Source organism: Plectropomus leopardus, chromosome 2, assembly GCF_008729295.1.
Source record: "Plectropomus leopardus isolate mb chromosome 2, YSFRI_Pleo_2.0, whole genome shotgun sequence".
Taxonomy (NCBI): Eukaryota; Metazoa; Chordata; class Actinopteri; order Perciformes; family Serranidae; genus Plectropomus; species Plectropomus leopardus.
In genome coordinates this window covers 1,085,550-1,108,219 of record NC_056464.1, presented here as the reverse complement: position 1 = coordinate 1,108,219, position 22,670 = coordinate 1,085,550, and the positions used below count along the sequence as shown (strand labels likewise).

At 39.8% G+C, this 22,670-nt stretch overlaps 1 protein-coding gene across 2 annotated transcripts in view; it reads right to left on the bottom strand.

Annotated features, from left to right (window-relative positions):
* Positions 1-20,594, bottom strand: part of iqsec1b (IQ motif and Sec7 domain ArfGEF 1b) — a 268,783-nt gene extending 248,189 nt beyond the window's left edge. The window contains exon 1 of one of the 2 annotated variants that reach the window (XM_042498112.1): positions 20,177-20,594. In XM_042498112.1, coding sequence (XP_042354046.1) covers positions 20,177-20,457 — 281 coding nt within the window. In that variant the 5' untranslated portion in view covers positions 20,458-20,594. The remainder of the gene's footprint in view (positions 1-20,176) is intronic. The other variant, XM_042498087.1, reaches the window with a different exon arrangement.
* Between the last annotated feature and the right edge of the window lie 2,076 nt (positions 20,595-22,670).

The window sequence follows — 22,670 nt, the reverse complement described above, 5'->3', positions numbered from 1 at the left end:
AGTGGCCAGCTGTTAAAGGGAATAGTATTACTTAAAAAATGAAACTAGTTCCTTTATTCAGATGTACATCAGCAGTAGGACTGTTGTGGATATGAGGCTGAGTGCCACAGAAAGAAAGTAGAGATGCAGGCTTGTCATTTGCTGATGCAACTTTGGTGAGAAATTAGGAGTGTTTGATTTGATGTTACGCTCCTGTCTGTGCAAGAGTGTCAGAATTACTGTCAAAGTGTGTGTGTAATGCGATTAATCTTGAAGCCCTACAATGATTGCAGGCATCTGGCAGAGTGACAGCTGAGGTGTGGTGGTGATGTGAGACAGAGAGTCAACAGACAGGACAGAAATGTGCCAAGTGATGATCATAAAACAGCTTGTTCAAAGGAAAAGTTGGTTCTGCTGAAAGATGACAGCTGCTCTGATTCCATTTAGTCAGAGTTCAAAAACACTGGCAAACAAAGATAGCTTATTTTTTCTCACAGGAGATGTGCAGAAGGGGAAGACAGGGGGGAAGAAATCAGCATATATCTGTGAAAAGCCTCAATAGCTTTTCCTCATTTATTGTGTTTATCATGTGCGTATGTCCTCCTCTCTACTTTTAATGTGTCTTACATACTCAGTTAAGTGTTTCCCAGCTGCCTGTAAGACCTGTTTTGAGACCTCAAGTAATGCAAAAAAAAACATTTTTATTTATATGAAATAAAAATGTAAGATCTGCCTGTAAGATATATATATATATATATATATATATATATATATATATTATATATATACTTTATTTATATAGGAACTTTTAAAAAACAGTTATTTTCAAAGTGTTTTGTAGGAACTCAGGGAACAATAAAATAAACATAAACAAACATGCCAAAAAGAGAAAGGAATAAAACGGTGTAACTAAGAGGCAAGAACAAAATGTGTATACAAAAGGTCACAAGCTTATAGCACTAATGGAATAAAAGTGATAGAGCTGGCAGACCTCAAACAGCAGTTAAAAAACTGAATTAATCAATTTAAGAAAATTAAAGAATAAAAGCAAATGAACACAATAAAACACACACACGTGTATATATATATATATATATATATATATATATACATATATATATATTTTCACACACACGTATGCTCTAATATATGGAGAGAGAGCTTATTCTGACTATGTCAACACACAGTAAATCGAGCAGTACTGTATTGATTGTGCTTACAGCTGCTGGAACTGTACTAGCAGCAGATGACAATGGCTTATCGCTGTGCCTCACACCTACACATCACAGACATCTACACATCAAACCGCATTCAGACAGAATGTCACCAAAAACATATGACTCAGACACAGCAAACCGCATTCAGACAGAATGTCACCAAAAACATATGACTCAGACACAGCAAAGAGACATTTCAAGGCCAAATATCGAGACATTTCAAGGCCAAATATCATGTCTTTGATCGTTCAGTGATAACATATCCCCTGTAGCAGAGCCGTGGAATAAAGTAACATGACTTGGATATACGGCTCTGAAAAAGCATTAAGAGACCACTTCAAATTTCTCTTAAATCAGCACTCAAATCAGCATTCCATTCCAACATGAGTATATCTCATTTATTTGACGTAATGAGGCTCTAATTAGGTGATCATCTGAACCAAACTTATTTAACAAGAAAAAGTATAAAAACTGCTGTGGTCATCACTACTCTGTTGCAACTGGTCCAGTTGCAACAGAGTAAAAGAAAAATGGACCGCACCAAAAGAGATAAAAAGAGAGGTCATGCAAAGATAGAAAAAAAGTCCTTCATCTGGGAAAAGCAAAGAAGAGTCAGACTGAAGTTTGGAAAAGGATTGGACTGTAGAGGACGTCCTTTCTGATGAGTCTAATTTTCAGCTCTGACCAATACATGGCCATCTAATGGTTAGATAGAGACCTGGAGAGGCCTGGGAGTCACTGTGTCTCACACTCACCATGACATTTGGATGATCAGTGATGATGTGCAGCTGCTTTAATAAGGGTGGAAGCAGGCAAATGTGTTTCTATAAGGGACACATGAATCAATCCACCTGAAAAGGCATCAAGGTCAAGTAAACATGCTTCCTTCTGCTCAGACAATGTTCCCTAACTTTCCTTTCAGCAGGAAAATGCTTGATGCCACACAAGGTGTCAAAGATAAAGGCCCACCAGATAAAGACAGTGTCATGGACAGTCCAATCTCCAGACCTGAGCCCCACTGAAAATCTCTGGAATGTGATCAAGAGGAAGGTGGATGTACACAAGCACAAATCTTTTTATCTTCTTATCTGCTGCTGACACCTGCAAACACCTAAACTTCAAGTCTTGACAGTCAAAAATAGTAATCCAATGTTGAAATCAGCATGATAAGAGCTAGTTAAATAAACAAGGTTCCATAAGGTTTAATTATGATGTGTTGGGCAGCTCAGTGAAATGATTATTAGACAAAGGTAAATAAAATGTCATCATGAAGTGTTCCATCAACACACACAATGTGCCATCAAGAAAATGTTGTTTTTGGTGAGAAACTTCAATAATATAGTTGTTTGGGTGAGAAATTAGTTTTCCCAGCAATATAAAATGGATAGTAAAGATGGAGTTACAAACTGTTAAACGTCCTGGGCTGTAATCACCTCATATTATTAAAACTACTTATGCTAAGATTTTTCAGAGTGAATAATTAAATCAGAATATGAAAATAATCTCAATAATGGTATCAATATCAATAAAAATTAACCCCTCACCCAATAAGTCACCCAGCACTAATGTAAAAGACTGGTGGGGGACATGCATGAAGCTGTGATCACAAATCAGATCCCACCTAATATTGATTTCTGAACTCTTTTTTTATTTAAAACATTAATATAAATAAAAAATTATATTAACTTCTTTTTTTCATTACTTGAGGTCTCAATGCTGTAATCACTCTTATTGACAAGATAGGAAAATTGTTGACAGAAGTTTATAAAATAAAACAGAAATGTATGATTGAAAGACTTACTTGTTAATAATGAAAGCAGATAAACTGATAATTTTGCAGTGGTCTCCTAGACTAAACTTCATAAAGTTAAAATTACTTGGATTTGATTCATAAATTCACTTAGACTAGGGCCTTTTGATTTTCAAATACTTGACACCTTTCCCCAAACCAAAGTGAATACCTGCTGGTGACACTCCTGTCACTGGCACACCTGTGAATTTTTGCATAACTTGCATGTACACTGGCCCACGACTGCCTCACTGATAACTGACAAGGTGTTACATGAAGCTGCAACTTCAGTTTGTTCCACAGACATTAGGTCCACTATAGTATAATTGATGAATGGCAGTCAAGTTCGTACAAAAGATGCTCCAGATACTGCAGCTGGCAGCAAAATAGCTTCAGCTGAATGACAGATGGCCTCCATTTATAAACCGGGTAAGATCATGAAGAGAAATGTTTTCATCTGCTCTCAAATGGACAGTGCTATGGGGGAGCAGAGTTTGATCCCTTCAATCCAGGTGATTACCAATCCTGTTCTACACAATGTACACTAACGGCTAGCAATAAATAAGTGAGCAAGTGAACAGCTGTGCTAAATAAACTATAAAGGCAAAAAAGCTTTAAAGTGCAACATTTCAGACATTAAAATGGAACTAATATGCTAAAACAGGACACAAGCACATCATCACGCTGTGAGGCCATTTATACATGTTCTTGCTAAAACCTCTGGTTGCCCTGGAGACAGCATTTCAGAGTTGCCTAAAGACATGTTGTGGGTTTTTAGCATGGTTACAGATAGCATCCTGTAGTATGCCAAAAACACCAGGATGTTGCATCTGGTCGCATTTTGCAGAATGCAAGCCAACATGCTGTTCTGACTCCTTTGACCTACAATCCTCTGTGCAGTAGAAGATATGTCACATTGACTAATGACTGCAGACAGTTGACAGCTTGTTGACAGCTGATTGACAGCTCTCAGAAGCCACAATGGCAACGACAGTGCACTAAAGCGACTGATGACCAGTCAAATGGTAATAATAGGAAAATCATTTGTTTAACTGAACAAAAAAATCATAAAGAATACCATCAACAAAAAATGAAAAGAGTTAATGACAGAGAAATGCATATGTAGTATCACTGTTGTGAATATTAAATGTTAGAATCTGCAATGTATGCAGAATAACTTTAAAGTTAAACTTGCAAATATACAACATCTCCATGGTAACAGACAGATGAGCTAGAAGATCAAAGTTTATGGTCCACTGTTTTAAAGATCTAGTGTGTGCTAAGTGGGCAGACTGTATGCAACAATTCAGCTTTATCAGGAGAGCTGTAGTTTCCGCCCTTTCTCATTCTGTTGTTGTCAAAGGCTGCCACTGTTCCGTGGCTTTTGTTGTAAAAGCCAAATACCAAAGGCCGCCTTTTGCATCCACATGATATGCCGCTGGAGGGTGTGATGTTAAAATGCTGCTGGTAACAATGTAATATAAGGAGCACGAAAATCCCTGTAGGGCAGGTAGAAGGGGTGATGGATGTGTCCAAGAAACCACAGACTTTCATGTGGGAGTTCGGTGTTTCCTTCCCGTCTAAATGTGATGGCTTTTTTTTTTTTAATGTCCAGGGTTGGTTTTGGTTGCCATGTGCTTGTGTTATGTAAACATAACCACGTGCAGCATCATCCCATCATGTGCTTGTGCTGACATCATGGTAGCGCCATCGCCGAATGTCAACAGCACATGCTGAAGGACCCTTATAGTGTAATATGTAGACGCGAAAGTCCACTGCAAAGCAGTAATATGTGACAATTTGGGATGAGAATGTGTTAACAGTTACAACTAAAAGTATACAATAATATATGCAATTCAGAATGCACTCTTGCCAAAGTATGTCAAATGCAGTTTGCCAGAAATAGACGATGCTGTTATGTATTTGGTCCCATTTTGCACTATGTAAGCATACTTTTCTTGCACTTCTGGCCCACAATCCCACAGAGGATGCATCACTTCCACATCCACTGAACCGCAGATGGATGAAAGCTGACTGACAGATGTCAGAGGCCATGATGAAGGACAGAAAAATGGATGCAGTTATTACCTTAAAAGGTAAAACTACACACACTGCAAAGTAACATCATCAGCTTCATCACGTTAAGATTTAATTTGATCCAAATCACATACTTTCCTTTTTTTTACTTCAAAATTTGGAGCATGGTCTGCCACAGATATATGAATAAGAGGGTTGAACTTCAAACCACTTGATGTGATGTTCCTTATGGTAGGCATACATACATTGAGACTAAATCGAGAGAGATGAGGGGGTGCCTCCCCAGCTGTAGGAGAGATGTGCTTAACATGCAGTGGAGTGACTGTTCATGCACATGACCCTTAGCTTGTGATGACTGTTTTAATGTTGAAAAAATAATAATATGTGATATATTTCTTTTACAGTACAAATTTAGGTTTTTAATCAAGCTCAGGACCAAAACTGTGCAGCTTCATGTAGGGTCGGGCCTGAGCCTTTGGAGCCGAACTTTTGGGAGCTCTACTTTGCTCAAGACAGTGTAGTCTGCCTGCCCTCTATTTACAGCATTTGCAATGTGATGCATGCCAATGGAGACACAGTTTCACAATTGAATACAGTAATTTTAAATACATTTAAAATGTCATTGACGTCATTGTGTTTTGTAAGTATGGTTAATATATGCTGTTACTAATAGCTATTTACATTGGTTGCATGCTTACAGTTCCTCACATGGTTATAAACCCCAGTGCACCTGGATAATGAATGAAAGGTAAAGCATTGACTGATTGGGTTATTAAATAAAAAGAAAAAAATATTCCCTAATAATATTTCCTCAGTGTGGTGGCAAATTTTCAACCATTACATATTCAAATGCCACATTGAGCTGTGAAGATACTGTACAGTTTTAGCAATCTTGCATGTTGCATTACCTCATACGTCATGTTTTAATCTCCCTGCACATCCAGAAGTCCTGCTCCAACACAAGAGCTCACACTGAATGCTATGCAAAGTCCTCAAAAATGTTCATCAATCATCATCATTAATCAGCCATAACTATAATCAATTCACTCTACATTTCCGAAGCAAAAACACCAAGTATTCTCCGGTTTCGGCTTCTCTTGACTCTGTCATGTAGTGACAGAAAGTAAATGGAACATCTTTGGGTTTTGGATGGGTGATTGTGAAATGAAATTATCAGCACTGACATCATCAGCATGTTTCACTGTTTTCTGACAGGTTATCAGTAGTGCGAATAATTAAGAAAATATTGGTAAAATCTATGAACAATGACAGACACACTGTGCAATTCAACTTTAAACAGAGAGCATGAAGAGGAGTCTGAGTTTCATCTCTATCTCAGCACAGAGTCAGTCAGGACTAAAGTCAGCCACATCATGTAAAATACTATTTAAATGACATTATAACAAGCTCACAACACTATAACAGATCGTTGATGACAGCCATGAGGGAAATATGCCGACTGGAGTGAAAAGTGTTTTTTGGTGCTAAAGTGCTGTCAAAGGCAGCAATACAACAATAAAAAGGATTACTGGAATGAGAGGTCTCTAGAGCTGGCTGAGGTGAGGCAGTGCAATACAACTGGAAAAAGCAGAGATAAAAAATGGCAAAAAAAAGCTGCAGCTTTATCCTGCAGTCAGCAGGTTATTAACAGTTAACTCGGGTAATTAGGTAATTCTTTCAATCAAAAATCAGAGTCAGAGAACAAACAAACCATCCCGGGGGAGAAAAAGGTTCTTTTTAAAAAAAAAAAAGAACATCAAACTTCCATTTTTCCCATTCTAATCAGTTTATTTGTGAAACCAAGAAGAAATGTGTGCCAAATTTGAGGAAACTCCCTTAAGGCCATCTTCAGATATTGCTTTGACAGGAATAAGACAGATACAACGTCACAGTGACCTTTAACCTTTTGATGCTTAAATATAATCAGGTCATACTTGAATCCAAGTGAATGTTTGTGTTTAATTTGAAAAGTCACGGAGGTGTTCTTGAGATTTTGTGTTTGCAAGAATGACACAGACAAGGTCACAGAGACCTTTACCTTTAACCTATGACCACCAAAATCCAATTAGTTCATCTAGGAGTCCAAGTGGACGTTTCGCACATGACATTCTTGAGAAATTGCATTCATGAGAATGGGACAGATGGATGGACAGACGGAACACAACCCAATAACATAATGTCTCCGGCCAAAGCTATAACCAGCACAGAGGCATAAAAATTAACTCTTTATGTTATTTTTGTTTAGGAAAAATGGAAAAGGTGGTCCATTTCATGTTTTGCAGCGTAATAATATAATGATATGAATACAGGACTTAAGAATGCCTGTGGTTGGATGATGTGCTGTAGGAAGGACTTTTTTTGGAAGGCTTGATGTTGTCTTTATGTAAACTCAAACAAACTCTGACCACTGCAGCTGGGCACAATAAATAAACTGCTAACTGCTAACAACTATTCATCATCACACATGACAAACCCTGTTGTTCTGTGTATGTCACATGGTCTACCATACAATAAAATACTGACATTTCAAAATACAGTATATACAGGAAAGAGAAATGGAAGTAAATGCTGACTCATAGCATGTGGAGGTTCAACACTTGCTACAAGAACTTGTGACATAACGCAGCTTAGTTATTATCATTAAAGAATAAAATACATTTTTAATTGGAAATTATATCAGATTGACATTTAAACCCACAATGAAGGCATTTTAAGTGGCAAAACTATTTTCTGTTTGAAGATTAATCAACTTTTAAACCTCATATCATGATCTCACAGCTAGGGGCAAATCCAAAGCAGTATCACAAAAAACGTTTGATACATTTGAGAGTGTGATAAACTCAAAGGAGATGCATAAACAAGAACAGGAATTTGATTCATCTTCAAATGCATGATGATTCAAAGCAGCTACAGAGTTTGTGTTGTTTATGTCATCACTTTGGATTTGGCAATACACCACTTCTTATTTGAATCTGCTTTCCAGTGCCTAACCACCAGCTTCACCCTCTGATGTGCAGTTTTAAGTGACTTTCTAACAACCACATAAGATATTTAAAATACAAGAGCTGCAAGCAACATACAGTAGAACATACAACAGAATGTTGCATCGTGGGAATAATCACTGACAGAATCATATATCATAGCAGTAGCCTCTTTGAATATTTTATTTTAATCTGTATTTTAAAAGTTGACTAATTCTTTTCACATTCTGTGTTCACATGGCAGCCTGTGAAGGTCCCCTCAGGCTTCCGATCCTACTGCGCTCTCTGTGTGAAATGGACTTCTGCTTTGGCTCTAAATGCATCACAAACAGAACATATTCCAAAGCTTGCCCACAGCAACTGTGCCATATGTGCTGACTCATGAAGTCCAAACTTTGTCATACGACCGACCATTTTTCATATACCCTCTAGCACCATTCACTTTTTGACTCTTGATTCAGTGAGCAGCTCTTTCCTGCACAAACACAAACGAAAATTTAGATTTAATTCTTTCAAAAACACAGGTAAAACATAATGAGCAACCTGGCACGAAATGTTCTGCAAAATTACACACTGCAAAACTGCAAAATTACACACATACACACACACTAATTACACACACACATATATATGTATGTATATTAGGGATCGACCAATTATCGGCTTGGCCGATAATATCGTCCGATATTCGGCATTTTTGCGATCATCGGCATCGGCCGTTTTTTTCACCGATAACCGATAAAATTAATTAATGTATTTTAAAATGCGCTCCTTCGGCTCTGATGCAGCCGTCTCTGTCTGAAGTCACCACTCTCTTGGTTGTGTAACAATGTCCCGCCCACATCCCTCACTGATTGGCTACTTGGAACAAGTGAGCCGGTGACAGCCAATCAATCAACACTGAAGCCTCTACATGCAGTGCCACAGACACAGAGGAGAAACAGAGGACTGCTTCGGTGGCTGATCCAGCAGAAAAGGTAAGGCAGTGTCAGTCGAAGTTTCAAAGCCCTTTAGGATGATTTTAAAAATACCACAACCTTGATCAATATTAGTGATAACATGCAGGCCCAGAGTCGACATTTCACCAACCTACTTGTCTAGTCACATCAAGCATACGACTTTGCAAGATAGGACTAGCATCACTCACGACAAAAAAAAAAAAAAGATGTGAGTGAAGATGACCTGAAGTCCCTTGCTTAATTAAATAAAAATATGACATAGGTAGGCTGTAGGAAGTATAAGGGAGGAAAACCTGCAGTTTGGCTGTTGAGATTAAACTTTTAATGATGGCTCACCGCTACATTATAATTGACACGACCAGCCGCTTTAGAGCTGGGGCCAGACGCACAATAATAATAGGAGACACTTACGGTTATCATTACTTTGTGGGAATAATTAATCTCCTAACGTGTCTCAGCCCGTGGGGCGGCTCCTGGTTTGTCAATAAACAACACCCGAGGCGATTATAGCCTATAAGTTTAACACCACACGGTAACGTGTCCTTGTTTGTTTATAGTCGCCTCTCCCTCAGCGCTCATGCTGTCACTACACAATGATCACACAGAATAGATGTTAAATATTCGTCTTTTTGCCGGTCACTCGTAAAGTCCAGGGAAATGATGGGCCATTTCAATGAGTCAAGCAGAGAGCACACGTCGAGTTTGTACATTTAATGTTCTGAGATTCTGAATATGAATTCATTTCTCTAAATAAATAAATATAATAATAAATAAGGAACTATAAGTGAAAAACTCTGGTGAGCACTGAAAGTGGTGTCTTTATTTACTCATGCTGTTTTATGTAAAATTTTAATCTGAAAAGTAACTATTATATCTATAAAATGAATGTAGTGATCCAAGGTTCTGGCCGCCCTCTTTATTGTTTGGTCTTAATCAGGCTGGATCAGATGTATCCTACCTGAGAGGGGGAGCACATAAGACATCATTAATTAAATGTTATTAATGTAGGCTATCATTAAGAATATTATGTAGTGTAGTGGAAGTTTAACAGACAGTTTTGCTCTAATAAATGAATATATATTTTCTCTTTTTTAATTCTCACTCTTTTTTTTGTCTCTCTTTCTCTAAATCCTCATTACAGATGGATGGATCAAAGAAGCAGGTGAAAAGTACAGTATGGCAGTATTTCACACAGCCAACCCCAGCTACTAGAAGGCCCCTGCACTTTTTGTTTTAATAGGCATTTCAATTAAGATTATGTGTTCATGTTATTATGTTAATTATGTGTTCATGTTATTTTACAAAAAGTTAAGGCCATTTTTTTCAGTGTAAACAAACAGTATACTGCATTCATTCTAATCCCAGGTGTGTTTCTGTAAATTTTGACACCAAAATTTTCATTTTTACTGCAAATAAATATCGGTTATACATATCGGCTATCGGTTTCGCTTGGTTATTAATAATCGGTATCGGTATCGGCCCTGAAAAATCCGGTCGATCCCTAATGTATATGTATAAACTTGACAAGAAAATGCTCTGGAAAGTAGCTGGGGAGGATCATTAGATATGATCAAAAAGTTGCCAGATCTTAATTATGTATTTAATTTTTTGGTGCTTTTTTGGGGTTATTTTCTTGTTTCGGTTTTGTTGTTTGTTTGTTTGTTTTTTACTTTTGAAGTAATTTTCTTATAACTTTTTACTGATTTCTTACAATTTTTTGGTCATTTGTGGTTAAGATGTTTTTTGTCCTCCGCCCAGGTTTTTCAAAGAAATCAAGCCACTTTACTCAGGTTTCAAAGGGTCAACTGATGAAAGTTTGAGTCCAGTAATAAATAGTAATAAAAACAAATGGCTGAATGACATGCTGATGGTGGTTTGTTCAGTCTATGTCGTTTTTTTTAAATTTGTCTAATATGATGGAGCTGTAAAGTTCAGTTTATCAGTGAGACGTAATGCCCCACAGCAGATACTATATATGCTCAGTAAAGCTCACTGCTCGTTTGATGTTCTGCAGGGTATCACAGGAAAAAGGTGGTCTGAAACACTCACAGGGTCAAATTAGGGTTGACAAAAAAAGTAAAAAGGCTAAAAAAACATACATTGCTAAAAGGTAAAGCTGCCTTGTCCTATCAGCCACAGAGCACATCCATTGGAGCAGTTTTTGGTGCGTATCAATGATTTCCTAAACCAGAGGGTCATGCAGAATCAAAGCAGGAAGCAGTCCAGTAGGGCTGAAACGATTCCTCGAATAATTCGAGTAACTCGATTACAAAAAATGATCGAGGAATTTTCTCTGCCTCGAGGAATCGTTTAATTTTGCCAGCTCAAAGCATGGTATTTCGCCCCGACTACTTTTAATGCGGCACAACGCGCTGACGTCACGCACGTAAAGGAATAAAAAAGAGGCGGCGGATATGTTTGGTTTTAACCACGGATGTACAGGTAACGACAAAGAAGGCGACGAAAGCGAAAGGCACAAAGAAAAGGCAGAAAATGTTAAAAGTGTGGGAGCATTTCAAGCTGGACACCAAGGCGAACACTGCTGCGTGTATTCACTGTAAGACAGCGCTTGCGTACCACAACAGTACGTCTTCAATGCTGCAGCATCTCCACCGAAGGCCCCCTGTTTACTCCGAGAGCGGAGGACCGTCACCGGAGACAAGGCAAAATGAAGTTAACGTAGCGCTAATTAATGAGATTAACGTTACTGTACCTTGCTAACATAACGTTAGCCCTGCGGAGGGCCAGGTTTCTATTAATTATGACTACTGTCGATGCGTGGCTAACGTGCCTTTCATACAGGCTTTATTTAATCTGTAAAAACACAGCGCTGCAGAGTGATGAGGGTGGAAAATAAAAACATAATAAAGCTAACTGGGTAGTTAAAAAAGGAAACCAATGGTTCATTGTTAGGTGAAATGTCTTATTGTCCCATGTATATTTATAATTGCTCTTTAACTAAACAAAAATATGTTTTATCCGATTACTCGATTAATCGATGGAATTTTCAGTAGAATACTCGATTACTAAAATATTCGATAGCTGCAGCCCTACAGTCCAGTGAAATGTGATCCCATCAGCTTTTTTAATGTGTCATCTGTGATTTAGTCCTTTTTGCAGCTTCTAACATTGTTGGCTGCTGCTTTATAAATGTCCATGTTTCTGGATGGTTCTGATAATCCATGGTGTGTGGCTACAGAATGATTAAATCACAAATCCCAACCCCAATAGGACTTATGTTGTTTTGCTTAATGTCATTCACTCATATTTGTGTGACCAAAACACACTGTAGGAATTGTTTAGGGTATTTGTCCATCTTCCAGTGAGAGTCTCTCTTGATGAGTTATTTAATAATAGCAGGTTTGTACTTTGAGTCCCTTGTGCTATGGAGGTTTAGTGTTTCCAGTGTTCACCAGTATGATTCTCTGACACATTTATTTTCTTCAAGTGAGGAAATACAATCCGGTCAAAATTAATATACGTATATATTTTTAAATGCTTGAAGATATATTCATTACTAAAAGTGTATTTCATTGAACTGACACATTAAAAATGCTCGGCCCAGTGAATTATATGATTTTTTTAAATCAACAGCTGCTGTTAGAGGCTGAAAACATCCTCTCAATTTATGGTTATAGTTCACTAATATATAAAAACTTGTCATGTTATGAATAGTGGTTAAAGCAGCCACAGCTCAGCCCTCAGCACAAAGTGTTGATTCTCCACTGACCAATCAACAGGCTGCAGTGTTTCTAGCTCCACCGTGTGCTCGGTAGCACAAGCAGAGGGGTGACCTAAAATGGGAGTGGTAGGGAACAGTTCCATTGATACCATCAATAACTTCTTGTAATGCAAATGAAAAAATCTGTAACAATATGAAGTAAACTGAACCGCACCGCACTGCTTGTTGGAAACAGGAATATATAGTCTGCTGTTTACAGTGTGGAGATAAAAAGGTACATACAGGTACCCACAGGAGGAGGTGGGGGGAGTCAAACAGGGGTCCCAAATCCAAACCTTTGCCCTAGGCCCAATAAGCCAGCCAAGCCAACAAACATACAATGGTGCAATTTGATTTCCTTCACCCCAGTCTTCTTATAACACATTGGCTGATTTGCATTATAACATTCAACTCAGCAATCCTGAACAGCAACAAAGCAAATGTTTCCAAACCAAGCTGCCAACAGAATATTTCATCTTCCACGGTTACATGCCATATGCCATATATCTACACACACACATACACAGTCTGACCTTGATAAGAGCTATGTCAGTTTGTGTGAGTTGTGAACTTTAACAGCCAAATAAAGCACAGAGTAAACACAGAATAGCAGCCTACCACAGTGGATTAGCTCATAAAGCACAGTGCTCTGTGAGCAACATGCTCTCACTCCGCCGCCTTCTCTCACTCACTTCACTGATTACCTGGAGTAACAGGGTGACCTGTCTTGCTGGGTGGTGACAGACTAACATTTTAATGTGTGTGTATGTCTGTGTGTGTCAGAGGGCCTGATATGAACGGAGCTCCCCCACCGGCCCTGCAGTCAAGGCCAGGACTGTGTGCTGACAGCGGTGAACACAAAAAGAACAGCTGACGTGGCCCAACTGTTGACAGAACACAGGGGACAGGACTCCCTCTCAGCTGTGTGTGTGTGTGTGTGTGTGTGTGTGTGTGTGTGTGTGTGTGTGTGGAGAAAGTGCCTTCAGCTAAAATGATTTGCTTGATCTTTAACCACAGAGATGAACCATGTCAGGGAAATTCAAACACAGATCTGTGTACTTTGCCTCTCAGGCGTTTAAGGGTCGCAGTAGGACAGAAAATCCAGAGAGACGAGCTCCCAGCCTCTGCTCCGCACTGATAACTATTTATAGCCCTGGACAAATGATGAGTGAGCAAATATGATAATGATGTCATAGGGTAAAAAGGACTTACAGTATTGCACCTGGCACAAATAAATAGAGGCAGGTAAGCGCTGTGGATGCAGCTTTGCTGAGCAAAAATACATTTTGTGAAGGCAGTGTCTTCAGCAGCAACTCCAGCGTCACTGGTGTCGTCACTACTTGTGTTTGGATCATCAAAGTAACTGTAGAGCTAATCGTTTACTGAAATGATGTAATTTCATACTCAGAGAGGCAGACAGACAGGAAGAAGATGGAGGGAGTGAAGGGAGCTATGGCTCAGGCAGTGCATGGAAAAGTCAAGTCAAGTCATGAAACATATTATGGGAAGAATATTGAAAATATGAACTTATTGGACAGTAGAAAAACAATGTCAGGCAGTTGAAAAGTTAAACAAACTAAATGTATAGTAATAAAAATGGTCTTTTCCACTAAAATCAATACAGAGCAAAATGAAAGACGGCGCAGGACTCCTTGCTCGCTCACCAACTGGTGGCCTGCTCAGCAGCTGAGTGCTTAGTATTGCTGCTGGTGGCCACCATCATTGATTTTTCATTGTTTGTATTGACTTCGATAGAAAGACCTATTTCTGTCTGAATAAATCATGTTTTGTGTTACTTTTCAGCCACCTGAAGTCATTTTGTCACAGTTCATAGATTTCCATACAGTCCAGTAAGTTTGTAGACTTGGCAGTCTTCTCATCACAAAGTTGTGACCGAATGTGGGTGATAACTTTACAGGACCCAGATATGCAGTATTTGGTCCTGGATCAGGACACACAGAGATGTGTGATTAAAGCTGCATGTGTTTAGTCAATAAAATATCAGAAAATACTGAAAAATGCTCATCAAAAATCTCCATAGCCCCAAATAATGTTTGAAGTTAATAATAACATCTAACCACATCATTAAAACCCCAAGACCTTCAAGGGACATCAACATAAAACTGAGAAAAGACACAGATCATCTGATTAACCCTTTGAAACCTGGGCAAATTGGCTTGATTTTTTCTAAACAAAAAAAAAAGGCAATGAGCAACCAAATAAGAAATGACCCAAAAATAAGCAAAAAAGGTACAAGAAAAAAGAGTACAGGAAAATAACCCGAAAATACAAACAATAAGAAAAAGAAAGTAAAAAAAAAACAAAAAAGTTAAAGTGCTTTATATTCTATTTTTTTCTACAACATTCTATATAGGTATGTAACATAATTTTAAATATGTGATTATGATAATTATATAGTTTTTCCCCACCTTATTTCTTTTTTCCTTTGACATTTTTCCCTGGCTTATTTGCTTAACATAATGTGCTAAATCTACTAATTTCTTGCAATGTGTGGAACAATTTTTGTCAGGTTGCTCATTGCCTTTTCTCCGTGTTTTTGAAAGAAATTGCACCAATTTTCTCAAGGGTTCAAAGTTTGTGTATAAGGCACCTGAAAGCAGCACAAGGAAGGTGATGTCACTCAAAGAAGCTATAACCAGAGAATGTCTGTCAGTTCCTTCTGGACCTGTATCAGGGCTGATCAATACACTGTGATACACACACTGCAGTTTTACCCAGATACTTCTACATGGTGTGATGGCAGCTTCACTTTAACACAAAACAAATTCACAGTGTCTCAAACCAGCAATACCCATCCATAAACCCATAACTGCTGATCCAGTCTGGGGCGGCAGGTAGGCTGGAGCCTATGCCCACTGACACTGGGTGAAGGTGGGGTGAGCCCAGGACAGGTCATCACAGCAAAGACGAGCAATATGTTTATCAGAACCCAACAAAGGACTGAACGAGAGGATCCTGCTGTGTTGGTCTGTTGTCGGCTCAACACACACAGACTGTGGAAGCGCTTTGTCCCGCAGGCCTTACAGCTGTTCAACTCCTCCTGCAATGGGGGGAGAAACTGACTGAATGCTCACCTCTTTCTGTTATCAGCCTGCTGGACTGTCACTCACTCACTGGCTAATTAGCATTTTGCACAACTAGCATTTCCGTTTGTTTGTTCATAAATGTACCTTGTATTTGTATACATTCCACAATAATTATTAAACCTGCAAAGTTTCCATTTTTAATTAGGCCATGTAAGACTATATTTCATTATATATTATATTTCATTTTATATTTACCCATAATAAGCATTATTGTTGTACTGTTTTGGCTTTGTAATTACTTTTTTTTTTAACCACATTACATTCTCACCTCTTCCATTAGCACATACTCTTCTTCAGTGACAGAATATCATTTCATTGCTGTGTTTTCTAATGTGTTGGAGTCACAGGGTAACTAACGATACAATACTATGACAACACTTGGCCTACAATAACAATGCGATCAAGATATTGCAGTCCTAAGATACTCATTCTATTAGACAATAGACAATTCGTCTATGATACATCACAAGAGAAGAAAAAATACCCCTCAAAAGACAAAAAGCAGTAATTCTGTATTTATTTACTGTATTGAAGTATTGGTTTTACAGAACTGGAGAACTAAGATGAAACAACAAGGTGCACAGTGTGAGCATAGTGACTCTTACAGGCACTGACTGCCGCTTGTCCATGACGTGTGGCATCATTCCTATGTCAGAATCATAAACTGGCAAAAGGCCAAACTCCCAAGAAGCACGGCAGTTGTGGAGTTGCCATGATGCTGCTGCAGAACTGCCTGCCGCTCTAACTGCTGTATTTCCACAATTAAAAACAAATACTGCACTTAAGTATGGAGCCCTACAAGGTACTATATTGTCAACAACACGGTCTGCAAACATTTCACAATAAAAATCCTTGTGTTATTAACTAATGGGATTCTGTTGACAGAGACATTGTCAAAGGGCTTTTATTTTTAAACAAAACAGGAGAGAACAGAAACTATAGTGAAAGCAATTAAGTAAGTATGACCATTAAAACTCTATGTTCACTTTCTGTTTATGCTGAAAACCGCTGTGTGGTTAAATTGGGGAGTCTCCTTTCCCCAGATGTGCTGCAGCTGAGCAGCTCTGTTCATGCAGTGTGGCTGCTCTAATCGGGAAACAGGGGCGCCTAAATAAAAAACAACAGTTTCTGCGACGCATACTCACTGCCCTTGTGGGCAGTGTGGCCCAGGCAGACTTGGGCTGTGTCCAGAAGGGCGTACTGCATACTACAGTTGCAGTCAGTACGCAGTATCCACTACATACTACATACTGCATTCTACAGCAGTATGCAGTATGGATGTTCAGTTCGATCAATTCTGCAGTAGGCTGCGCCAGGCATGGCTGGCTTCCGGTTTTTGAAAGCAGAAGCAAACAATAGCAAAACCGCTACCATAAAGAATCCATTTACGGTTTGAAATAGAGTAAACAAGTGATATGTATAGATGATGGTGATGAAGACTTACCTGTGAAATGAATAACTTTGTAATGACTGGAAGTGACCTGATGTGCCGCTGTTACGTTTGCATTATTGCCGCATTCCTGTCCCTTTTAAACTTTCTGACTGTATGCTGTTCATGTGAAAGCCTAGGCTCGTTTGCCGGTGACAATTCTTTTCTTGAAGTGGCCTCTAGCTTAGCTCTCTTAGTGAGAGCGCACGCCCTCCATGTGAATAGCTATTTTAGCAGTGGCCCGGGTTTCAATTACGGCTTGCAGTCATTAGCAGTGTGTCATTCCTGTTTTCGTTCCCCCTTTTCTGTCACTCTCTAACTGCACTATAATGAAGGCATGACAAGTCAAAGAAATAATATTTAGAAAATAAAGAAAAAATCGCTCATGTCTCCTGTATAATTGTACTCCTATTAGCATACATTGGTATGTAGTTTACCTGATAACAGTCATGTAAATGACCATAAAAGATAAAAATATGTTTTTGACAAGGCCTAATTAATAAAGTGTAACACTAGAGCAAGCCAAGGACCCCATCCAGTTGGGCGTTAGGTCTGCCCAGCTGTGTGATGGCTGGGCTCGAGCCACTGGTGCAAGTTCTCAGGAAGTGCACCACCCTCTGAAGCAAAATTTACATAGTGGCCAAAAGTGGAACTACAGTGTCACGTGATGCACACTGGCCCAGAAAGACTTAACATTGGGAAAGAGACCTCCTTAAATCACTGGATAATTTTTTTGAGACATGTTGACTTTTCAGAGCGCATTTTTTTATAGCAATTATTTAAAAAATTAAGTCCTAAAAACGTAAAATGCGCTATTTTCCGAATCAAGATTTGGAATTCGGTCTTTCTCCAGACATAAAATGAATGCGCATCGGACCCGCGGGACTCTACCGTGAGAGCGCGCATGTAACTCTAAGAGTTTCTGACACAACACAGGCTTCGTACCGGCCCTAGTAATGGATATTTTTGCTTTTACCAGTTTACAACACATCCATACGCTGTTGGCTGTAAAGCCTGTACTATGGTCGTCTTACCGTGTCTGTATCAGAGACCGTATATACAGTCTACGGTCTGTATTCAAACTACCGGTTATTAGTGAGCAGTGAGAGCACTCGTGACAGTTACTGAAAGGCACTGAACATAGTATTTTTAAAAGTTGAGCTGTGTAATAAAACATGGGGCAATATTACAAGCACCACCTTTTATTACCTTTTTATGAGCACGACACGTTCCGATTCTGTTAATTTGATTTTTCCGGTCGTGATTACGATATGATTCCCTGATGAGTTGTATGTATATTTATGTGTGTAGAGAGAGAGAGAGAGAGAGATAAATATACCATCATTTGATAATCACGTAAACATTAAAACCGACAGTGCTGTCGTTATACCGCCGATTAGCTGATGTTGCTAATAAGCTAAGCTACTACAAGAGGAATGCTCGTGCACTAGCGCTGTTCGCTTCGAGCACATCTGTGTGAGCGAGCCAGTGAGTCGAAGTAAATGCTCGGGTACACTCGGCCGCGTTCGGCTGCCATTAATCACTTCCACGCATGCTCTATGGGCCAGTAGATCCGGGTATTTTACACTTTTCTAAACCCGGAAAAAGAGTTTTCTCTGCTTCATGCGCCACTGAGCAGCTCTCATAGGAATGAATGAGGCCCCGCCCCCACGGCTGTATCCAGACTTCCTTATAATACATCCATGCACTGGTGACACAACAGAAACAGTTGTGCTGTCTGCGCAATGCATTGTGGGAAACAGTAGGCGAGGCAGAATCGTCTGATGCATACTGAGGATTTTACCCTCATCCATTTGATAAGCGCCACCAAGCAGAAATACGAAGAGATGACTGATTATTGAAAATATTGAAAGGCTATATGTGGGGGTTGTTTAGAGTGCCTGTGTGTATGTTTTAATGAAAATAGTGATATTTGGCACCAGTTTATCGATAACGTGTAACAAGAGGAAGTCTCACAATACATCGCAACATTGATTTTTGTCTCACTCTGCCTTCCATTACTTTCTGTGTGTCTGTTTGTAGTATATGCAACATCTACCTGTCTATCTATCTGTGCCAGTGGTGACCTGAGAATGTGTAAAGCTGCTTTAAAGCATTCTGCCTCCTCACAAGGAAAACATTACAGTCCCACAGTGAGGAACCCAAATGATTGAATAGCTTCAGAATGATCCATATACATGCAGTAAACCATAACTACATTTTCTTACTAAAATGACAAGAGCCTGCACGAATACTTCCATTTATGAGATAATGAACCCAAAATGGAACATTTGTGAATCAGTTGTGATAGCACCGGGCATCTCGCCAAAGCAACTGACGTTTCAAATTCAGGGGTCGTGCACGAGGAAATTAAGTCAGTAAACTCTGCTTTACACATTAATTTTACATCACAGCATTATGTCTCCCGGAAATATCTTTTTGCTGTTGCCTCAGCAACCAGCAAGACCAAAGATGCCTTAATTTGTTATTTTTCTGTCGCCACAGCGGTGATATCCTCTTGAAAATACAGTCACACCCACTGCTCTGGACTTGTGCTGATGCTATATAATACACTTCATAAAAGAGCAGATTGGTGGTTTTACATAGACTCCAGAGTGCTACTAACGGGATCCATATTACGCAACACGCGCGCCAAACGTGCAAAGCCTGTGTGTGCCTGAAATAATACTCAATATGCAGACATGACACGAATAATTAAAGAAAATGTCTCCATGACAAAGTGGGGGAGAAGTGTGCTTTTGATTTGGTCGCGTGGTTCCAGCTGAGAGAGATCACACACACATGCATACACACAAACCTATCCAGCCCTGGACTAAACATTAAGGTGACACAAAGTGGGACCATCAACTTTGACAGGGCCCTGCTCACTCTCTCTCACTCACAAACTCTCACACACATACACACACGCACACCATGTGGCACAAATAAACACTTACTTTTCTTGCATGACATTCTCCTTGATGGCTACCAGGGCGGAATGTGTGCCCTGCTGGAGTCTGCAGGTGGCCAGGTGCCGCTGGTGCTGGTCTTTCAGACACACGTTTTCCTTGCACAGATCCGTCACCTGGAGCTCCAGCTCTTCGATCCGGACCCTCTGCTTCTCCAGCAGCCCCTGCTGGGTCTCGATGATTTTATTCAGCTCTTGAAGATACTCCGCCGCCTTGCTGGGGTTCTCTGTCGGGTTCTCCATTTCATAAAAGCCCCGTTGCCCGTCCATCGAGGCGATATCCACACAACCAGAAAAGCAACCCAGTCCGTCGCGCACACACGCTCAGCAGTAGTGAAACTGCGCGCGGTCACATCCACAGACCCTCCTCCGCTCCGACATGACTGATCTGCGTGCAGCAGTGGCAGCTTTACTGGGTAGTTGGCGGGTTTTAATGCGCTGCTGTCCTCCCGCCTCCACGAGTTCTGCGCCGCTACAACCGAACTAACCTCCAGTCCTCTGCTCCGTAAATGGAAAGCGTTTAACTCTTTCAGGGCTGGAGGGTCTCTCTCTGACACACACTATCACACGCACGCGCGCACGTGTATACGTGTGTGTGTGTGTCTGTCTGTGTGTATGAGTGCGTGTGTTGTGGAAAATACACACACCGACTCAACAGGTAGATGGAATGCGCCAAATCACAGGTGCACACTCACCTCCATTGCCATGCCGCTTTCAGCTGTGTGTGTTCCTAACCTCCTGGCCTGCCCGACCAACCTGCACACAGATACCATGCAGAGATGGGTCATACCAAAAAGAGTTCTACTTTTAAAACTTCAAACTATATCGGGTGAAGTCATTCTGAAAACCTAAACGATTCTTTATAGTTTGATGAAGCTGTGAACAGCCCATCAAGCATGGCTGGGTTTAACCCTTTTTAAGACATTCCTGTGCTGCACTCAGATGCCTTTCACCAGTATTTCAACCTCTGAACCTTGAGCACATTGGTTTGATTTCTTTCAAAATCGTGGGGAGAAAGACAATAATATCCAGAGAACCTTCTTCATAGTTATCCTAATTGTACCCTTAAAATTATTTTACAGACTTATAATATTATGCAGTTTTTCATGCCATTTTCTTGTTGTTGTTTTTCCTACTTTCCTTTTTTTTTGTCGTTGTGTTTTTGTAGTTGTTTTTTCTTGTTTTTTTATTTTGCTAATTTTCAGGTAATTTTCTTTAAAAAAAAAAAAAAGTCTTGCAAATTGATTGGTCATTTCATGATATTTTGGTTGTGCCTTCTTCCAGTGTTTGCATATAATGCCAATTTGTCCAGGTTTCAAAGGGTTACCATATTTTTAACTGCTTTTTAACACAAGTCAATAAATGTTTTATGTGAGCAGTTGTGAAGTATTCTGTTTCTACTCAATTCTCATACTAATTACTAACAACTACTAGCACTTTTAACATCACAATTTATGGCTAATCTAGAGAGTAAACAAGGGTTTTGAGGCACACATTTGATTGTTAAAATGATTAAGACATGTACTTTGGTGTAAATAAGGTGCCAGAGTGCATAAAAAAGCATTAAAATAGAGCTGGTTTGCAAAAAAGAAAAAATAATTCATTGGGGAGGATCCCCCCCAGTGATCCAGGGGGATTTTCCCCCGCAACACACTTGTTCTACCCTTTAGCTTGACATAAAAACATAAAGAAGCAGGCCTGCTGTTGCGCACACTCAGCTGCCTGTTGCTGTTGGAAACAAGGTTGATCAGAGCAGAGAGACTGGGTCTGCACCATGAGCACGCCGGCGTAAGCCTGCGGTGCACAGAGTGGGCGGAGTCAGCCACTATTTGATAGTTATCTCAGCCGGCAGACAGGCTGAATCCACTGCTAAATTTCAGTGACCAGAGCCCGCTTACGTCGACCACATGGCCCATACAAACACTATCAAGTCAAGGGACAATTGATGATGTCATTCAGGCTGACATTAAATCACATAGTGAACATCACTGTTGTTGCAGGCAATTGTCATCCAGGAAAGCTGCCATGGCTTTTGCCCTGCAGGCCGACACCACTGTTTGTTTTGTCAGCTGACAGTTCCATGGTTGTTGCTGCTGGCTGGCAGATTACACTCCATTTTCAGCCCTCACCTTTTCCTGTTAAGTGGTGCGCTGTGCACTGAAATGGAGCAGAACCACTGACAGTTAAGGTGAAAGCTGTAAAACCAAAACAATGATCAGATCTATGGAGCTGAGTGACCCCGTCCACATTACATACTCATTTGACCCATTAACATAAGAATATTGATTAGTGCAGCTGTAATAGTGACTGATGTAATGAAGGTTAAGGGCTTTGACTAAATTAAGACACAGGGAGCCTGTTTCCAACACAAGAACTCAAAATCACATCGTAAAGCAGAATCCAGCCTCCAAACTGTATCCTGGCATTAGATATTGTCTTAAGGAGTGCACATTCCCATATTTACCAACAAAAGTCCCCGGGCA